The sequence below is a fragment of the Mesitornis unicolor genome, unplaced genomic scaffold (genome assembly GCF_000695765.1).
Source record: "Mesitornis unicolor isolate BGI_N332 unplaced genomic scaffold, ASM69576v1 scaffold21388, whole genome shotgun sequence".
In the NCBI taxonomy this organism is placed as follows: domain Eukaryota; kingdom Metazoa; phylum Chordata; class Aves; order Mesitornithiformes; family Mesitornithidae; genus Mesitornis; species Mesitornis unicolor.
In genome coordinates this window covers 1-7,454 of record NW_010201408.1, presented here as the reverse complement: position 1 = coordinate 7,454, position 7,454 = coordinate 1, and the positions used below count along the sequence as shown (strand labels likewise).

At 35.2% G+C, this 7,454-nt stretch overlaps 1 protein-coding gene across 1 annotated transcript in view; it reads left to right on the top strand.

Moving 5' to 3' along the window:
* The window catches only part of GPATCH1 (G patch domain containing 1), a gene marked incomplete at its 5' end in the record, with an annotated part of 13,841 nt that extends 7,544 nt beyond the window's left edge, over positions 1–6,297 (top strand). Inside the window, 9 exons of the mRNA XM_010190077.1 lie at positions 188–369; positions 653–780; positions 1,052–1,185; positions 1,524–1,693; positions 2,398–2,602; positions 3,717–3,827; positions 4,302–4,426; positions 4,937–5,082; positions 6,276–6,297. Of these exons, the coding sequence (XP_010188379.1) occupies positions 188–369; positions 653–780; positions 1,052–1,185; positions 1,524–1,693; positions 2,398–2,602; positions 3,717–3,827; positions 4,302–4,426; positions 4,937–5,082; positions 6,276–6,297 (1,223 nt within the window). The remainder of the gene's footprint in view (positions 1–187; positions 370–652; positions 781–1,051; positions 1,186–1,523; positions 1,694–2,397; positions 2,603–3,716; positions 3,828–4,301; positions 4,427–4,936; positions 5,083–6,275) is intronic.
* Positions 6,298–7,454: the final 1,157 nt, after the last annotated feature.

Here is a 7,454-nt window from a genome sequence, read left to right as displayed (position 1 = left end):
TTCCTGCTCTCTTGAAAAGCTACCTCTGCTTATGAAGGAATAAAACAGTTGGGATTAATACTATCCTTAAACTAAACACTCATTAAATACTTGCAAGGATGTTTGCTTATTATCTTCTTTTTTGCTTGAAAAGTCAGACCCGAGTAAGATGTAATCTCTGCTAAGCATTTCTCTCCTGATCTTATAGTAGAGACATTGGAACATTATTTAGACCCAAGTATGACAGAATGGGAGCGGGGAAGAGAACAAGAGGAGTTCCTCCGTGCAGCAATGTTCTACAAATCCTCAAATTCAACATTGTCATCCAGGTTTACCCGAGCCAAGTATGAAGATGATGTTGACAAAGTCGAAGTTCCTCGGGACCAAGAGGTGTATGCGGTTTACAGTCTTTTCGTACACTGGAGCTGCAGTTGCTGCCTTGCTGACTTTCAAAATGCTGCTGCTTTAAAACTCTCTTGTAGATATAATGTCAATGTTTTGTTGCCCTTCTGTTTAGCAAACTTTTAAAAATACTCACTACATACCAAGTAGTGATTTGTTAAACTGCACTTAAATATTTATGTTTATGTCCTGTTCTTAGTCTTACAACAGTAATAGTTAATGCATTAAGTTGTTACTTATTTAGCAGCTATAAATGTTTGACTCTTTTCAGAATGATATTGATGATAAGGAAACTGCTGTGAAGATGAAGATGTTTGGCAAACTCACGAGAGACAAGTTTGAATGGCATCCTGAAAAGCTGTTGTGTAAAAGATTCAATGTTCCTGATCCATATCCTGAGTAAGAGGATTGATGTTTATATTTTTAATGCTTTTTAAAAATTGAGTTCTTCATATGCTTTTGGAAAAACTGCCTTGATGTTTTCTTTCTGAGTCATAACAGATGTAGTATAGAACTACCTCATTGGTTTTATTTGCCTTACTAAACCTGGTGACCTCTGACAAAATAGTATATGTTTTAAGGACTACTGTAGGTGTTTCAGCTTCTTGTAGGTAATTTGAGGCTTTTTCTGTGATTAAAATAATCGACAAACATTTTTTTTTCCCTCTAGTTCTTGCATTGTTGGGTTACCAAAAGTGAAACGAGACAAGTATTCTGTGTTTAATTTCTTAACTGTGCCTGAGCCCACCACATCTGTAACTCAAGCAACAAATGAAAAAATCCAACAGAGTAACAGTCTCAACAGTAAGTTTGTTGTTACTTTATTCATTTAGCTCTAAACGAGATAATAATATAGCAAAAGCATCTCTCTGTCACAGAGAACTTATCCACCTGTTGGTTTTTTTAATTAAAAAAACCCAAACAAAGAAAGAAATTGAAAATTAATTCAGTGGCATAAAAACTGAAGTCAGTGATATGCCAATTGCTTCTACCTAGAAGACTTTTATAGGTCAGATATTCATTAGAAAGATCTTTAAAATGTCAAACTATATAGAAGAAGCAGAGGAATTTAAAATCAAGTAGGCCATGAAATGCAGGATAATTTGGCATGCAACTGATTTGAATGTTTGGGATGTTTTTAGAACCAAAGAAACCTTCAAGATGGGATGTATCAGATAAAGAGAAGGAGAAAATAGATTCTATCAGTGAATTCATTAGTCTTGCTAGATCAAAAGCTGATGCTCAGCAGCAGCCACCAGTGCCAGCAACAGAAGAATGTGGAACTGGGCCGAGTGAAGCTCTTCCCACTGAGGTGAGTTTACAACGGTGTTTGAACTTAAAGGGAAATAAGCCTTAAACCTTCACAACCCTGAAAGAAGGTTGGATAATAAATATTGATTTAATACAGATCAGTTTGCTTATTATCCTGACTTGGCTCTTCTGCAAAGATGTGAGATTGTACTTTGAAGAATTTCGAGGTTATAACTCTCAGACATAGAACATTTACAGTGTATGAGGACAGCAAGTATAACTATACTTGAAGTAGCAGCTTCAGGGAAGAGAAAATGTAGCTCAACAGTGTGGGAGTTAAATTCAGTCCCTTACACCCACTTTGATCACAGGCACAGTGCATACTTAAGGGAGAAAGGCGATGCTTTCCATTTGCTTAAATTTAGTAGTATATAATTGAAGTTTGAATTAATGAATTAGAATTTATAGTATCTTGGAATCCATTTTCAACTGGCAGAAATTGCACTACCATTTGCAAAACATTGAGTTAGTTTTAGGAGCATTTCAGTTATACTTTTTTGGACCAGCAGTTCCTGAGATCATATACTTCACAGCTCTTGTGGTGTTTGAGCATTCTGTAAATACATGTCAGCATATTTAAAGTTATTACTTACCAGAGAGAGAGTGTTAATTTCTTTAGTGTTTAAATATGAGGGGTTTTTATGATGCTCTTTAAATATTTAGCTGTTTAAATATGGGGGTTTCTTTTATGATGCTGTTTTGCAGGTAGCTAATGAAGGTAAGGACCAGGAAGAAGAAAGCAGACCATCCATGGACTTATTTAAAGCCATCTTTGCGAGTTCCTCAGATGAAAAATCATCTTCCTCTGAAGAAGAAAGTGATGAAGAACAGCAGCCAACCACTTCGGTAACAGATCCAGAAGCCACCAAGCAAGTTGATCTACCAGATGGTTCCTCATCTAACGTACAAGGTAGTACTTAATGGATGTTCATTTTTGTAAATACCTTGTAAAAGCCTCATTTATGAATCAAATACCCCGGGACTGCTAGGACAGTGCTGTGCTCTTGTGCAGATCATCTGGCATTGGTGGAGCTGGGCAAGTGAAAAATGTGACTTATGGAGCACTGAATAAGGCCTTGCGTGTTAATAGTGTTATTTACATTGCCATGTCTCTTGTGTAGATTTTACAAGCAAACTGCCCTATGGAATATGCTTGTTAAACAGTGAGGGGGAACAAAACAGCTAATGTTAGAGCATACTTCACTGAGAAATGGAGGGAAACTTTTATACCTGTGATAAATTGTAAGATTGATAAATTATGACTGTCTTGTGGTGGATATTTGACAAATTCAGAAATAAATAACTTGCATTTCTTTGATAATTAAATTCACTCTCTAAATACTGATGTTCCAGTAAAATATAATGTTGAAATAATTCTACTAAGACATCAAAAAATTATATTTGATTTGTATTCTAGTTATAAAAGTTGCCACAATACTTCCACAAGAGAGGGAGAAGACCAATCTTTTATGCTACTTCTTATTAAATTTAATAAGTGAGCTGTAAAAAGTTCCTATATTTTCAGGATATCATTAAATTAACAAAATCTACAATATACTTAGTTTACAATGAAAATACTTTGTCCACTTACTGTCACAGTTGGTTCTGTTAACATCTAACTTTTAGTGTTTAGTAACTTTATACTTCTCGTGGAGTTTCTTATTGATTCTAAGTAATGGAAAAGTAGTAGTGTTACTAAGTGACAGCAAACACATGAACTGATACTAATTTAATTAGTAATTTATAGTGTAAAGCATCAATTTTGATTAAAAAGGAAAAAAAAAAACAACAAAACCAAACCAAACCAGTATGTTGGCATGTTTCAGGATGTCAGCTATCCAGTTGGCCAAAGCAGTCCACAGAGATAGAGGATGTGGATCAGTTAGCTTTTTTAGAGGTTTTTAGAAAGCCTCCTTTAACTTTCTTCAGCGCTTCTTGGAAAAAGCATTACCTTATGTTCTTTTCAAATAAAGAAGGTTTTTGGGTTTGTTTTGTTTTGTTTGTTTTTGTTTTTTTTCCCATAGAGAATGTGGCTGCTACAACTGATCCTGGTGTTTCTTTGTTGCCTACATCAAAGCAGGAACTGGATGCAACAGAGGAATTTGGACCAAAGTTGCCTCCAGCTTTCTCTTCTGGTAGGTTCTGTAGACTTCTAGTTTGTAAATTCTGCACACTGAGATTGTATGCAAGATATATGATACTTCTTTTTAAAAAAGACTGGTGAATAGGCATTGTGTTAAGTCAAACTGGCATCAGCAAACGCTTTGTTACCATGGTATGACCCACTAGCAGGAACCTCTTTGCCTGGGTACCAATACTGTTATAGCTCTATAGAGGCAATGATAAAAAACTGTAGTGAAAATACAGGAACAGCCTTGCAGTTTCTCGTAATCACACATTGCAAAGGCATTTTAATTACATTGGAAAGGTTAAAGTTTAGGAGTTTTAGACATTTCATTTCCATTTGAAAGCTTAGTTTGCTTTTTTGTTTCTTTTTGGTTTTGAAACTGTCCTATTAGATTAAAAGTAATGTAGAATTTAGTAATAAAATTACCTTTTTTGTAATTTATTTTTTGTTTGTTTGTTTCTACATTTGCTTTGTGCTTTAGGCCATACTTGGCAACAAGAACCAGTGGTGCCAGCAAGTTTTCCTGGGCCAAGTAGGAAAGAAAAACACAGGAAGAACAGAGAGAAACACAAGACTAAGAGAGAACGCAAGCACAAAAAGGAAAAGGTATTTAATTTAAATAAACAGTGTCATCTTTGTTCTGCCAATTTTTTTATGCTGTGTTGTTGAAAATAGATATACTGGGACTAGAACTTAAGCAACTGAGTTTCTCAGATGCCTTGAAACCTGAACTTCAGAACAGAAAACTATCCAACTAGAGTGCTGGTTTTTCCATATATGCAATACGACTACAGATATAGTATTGTGGGTAGTTTAATGTTGTATGCTGAAGATGTCAGCCGTATTCTGGAAACTGCATATAATTCATGGCTTATACAAGTAACAGTAATGAAATTTTTCTTCTGGGGAGTGGGATGAGTGCTTGGGATGAAATGGGTGATTTTGATATATATTTTTTTAGCTCAGGCTGAGTAGTGGAGAAGAGTCATTGGGAAGTATTCTGTTTCAGTTGGACTTGGAGTCTACACTTAGATCAACTTTTTTGCTGCTGTTGTCTTTCAGAAAAACCCAAGTCTTTCACCATGAAGTAAGGGATTATTTATTTTCTTTTTGCAGAAAAAGAAACAGAAGAAACAGAAAAACAAAGGAAAACACAAGAATAAAAAATCAGAAAAAGACAGCAGCTCAGACACTTCAGAGAGCAGTGACAGTCTTAGTGATACAGATACCAAAGGCTTGTCACCCAAAGCACTTCTGAGAAGGTAAACAGAAAGTTAACTTAAACACTTGCAAATTTTGCAGTGAATAACCAAAACCTCAGTTTGAGTTGTTTTTCTAGTGAGCCTATTTGCAGCAAATACAGATCAGCCAGTCTCCTTATGAATATAAAATACTGCTCAGGTTTTTTTAATAAAGTGAGGAAAGATTATAAATATTAGGCATCTTAATCTAGAGAGTAATTAATTTTAGGGTGAAGCCTCTTAAGATAAAGGGCACTAAATACATAGCTCTGCTCGATAATGGAGGTTATCGTTAAAGAGGACTGATGGCTTTGGAAGGTAATTTAATGGGAATTAAAAATTGAACAAGTCTGGGTGATGATTCATATTTCCCTTATTTTTTTCTACTTCTCTTTACTTGGAAACAACACTGTCTGCTCCAGAATGTTTTGAGTTTGCTTTAGTTTGTTGGTAATTAGTGAAAGATCTGATTCAAACAGATCCATTGTGTGGCATTGATGCTTAAGATAATTCTCTGCTTGAGAAAGGAGCAGTGAAGCAAGCAGAACAATGCTTGAATTATGTACGTTTGCTAAAGTTAGACTGCGCTGTTAAATTTATATAAACTAGAAACTTGAACAGTGCCAACAGAAATGTGAAAATCAAAAAAGAACAATTTGCAATTTCATTTTGCTAACACACTTCAGGAAAAGGACAAACAAAACTAACTGTCTCTGGTTCAGATCATAGTCAACTGTAAATGCATCCCATGTGGAACAGTCACTGCTTTGGCTTATGTTTAGCGTCTCTCATTAGCTGAAATACTTGTTGAAATACCACATCCTGCTGGCCTAATCATAAAATAATGAGGATCTAGGTATTCAGTGGAATGGACATGTACTGATGGAAAAGCTAGCATTTGAAAGGACTCTGCCCTCCATCCTTTGGAACTGAGTCAGTTATGTATTCGTGTTTTCTTATTAAAAAAAACAAAAAAACCCTACTTCTTCAATTTCTAAATAGCTAAAATAGGGTTTTATGCATTTTGCACAAAACAATTCTCTGTACAAGCAATTTTGAAGTTTTTGCATGTCTCGTTACATCGCTGAGAAAATGTTTTTGTCTGTCATAACTTGGATCTGCCTCTTAAACTAAGGTGCTTAAGTAGTTAAATAGTCTTAATGTTGCATGGTACTGTTCAGTCTGACCTTTTTCTTTTTCTTTCTCCCTTTTAGATTAAAACAGCTGCAGTATTGAAAAGGTAGCTTGCTTTCTTCAGGCCTGTGTGACTTGATCTCAAAATTGTTGATCTCCTCCATGATGGTAGATCAATTGTGTATACTTTGAAGCACTGTAGATACTGTATTCATATTGAATTTGTTTGAAAGTAAATGTGCATATGTTTATTTTGTGATGCTTCATATGATCAAAATGTATGGATTATGGAATATTGAAAAGACCCCTTTCTGGACAGCATAATCTGAAATACTGGCTCTGTTTAAATTAACATGAAACAAGATATTTTAATAAACTTAAATATTAAAAAACATTTTTGTATGGCAAGTCATTTTCTAGGACCTCTAAAATACTGGAGAGTAAGTTTCAATCTAAATTAAGTTAGGAAGTTGAAAGCTGAAGCAATGTAAAATTTGTATTGGATGCAAGTATATTTGAATGAGTCTACTGCAGAATTTCACAGTGCAGTTTTGTAGTATCTGGCTGTAGTTGGAGTTAATTTTTACATTGCCAAATTGTATATAGCATTTACTATAGCAGATCTAAACCAATAAACTGTCACTTTGACACAAATTATTAAGGCTAATGTACTGAAACATTTGTACTATAATCTGCCCTATTTTATGTAGTTAGAATGAAAAATATTTATACCCCTTCTTTTTGTTTCATGCAGATTTAAAAGGTAATTGTCATTTTGTATAATTATTTTAATATAAACTATGAAATAATACTGAACAGCTTTTTGAATGATCAGGCTGTTAAAAAGACTCACAGAATTTATCTTTCCAGGTGCACAGGGAAACCAAAAGATTATTCCTACTTGAAATTATGAACAAAAGTCTTAAATTGAAATTCATTGTTGTTGATGGCAGTTCTCTTGGGCCTGATTTGATCTATGCGACAGCTCTTGATGTGAGCAAGGTGATACAGTAGTCTTGCGTTGACACACAGATTGTGCGGTTTTAAATGTAAAGTCAACAAGAAAACGTGAGTGATGGAGAGAAAAATAAGAAATTGGGCCTTGAGGCTGTCTGCGTTACAGGAGAAACGTAAACCCGACAACTGTGTTGCAGCAAAGTCGTTGCCTGGAGTTTGTCCCTGTTGAAACTTCCAAGGTGTTTCGGGGGGAGCAGCAACGCAGCGGCGGTGGGAACGACCCCGCGGCCGCTCCCCGTCCT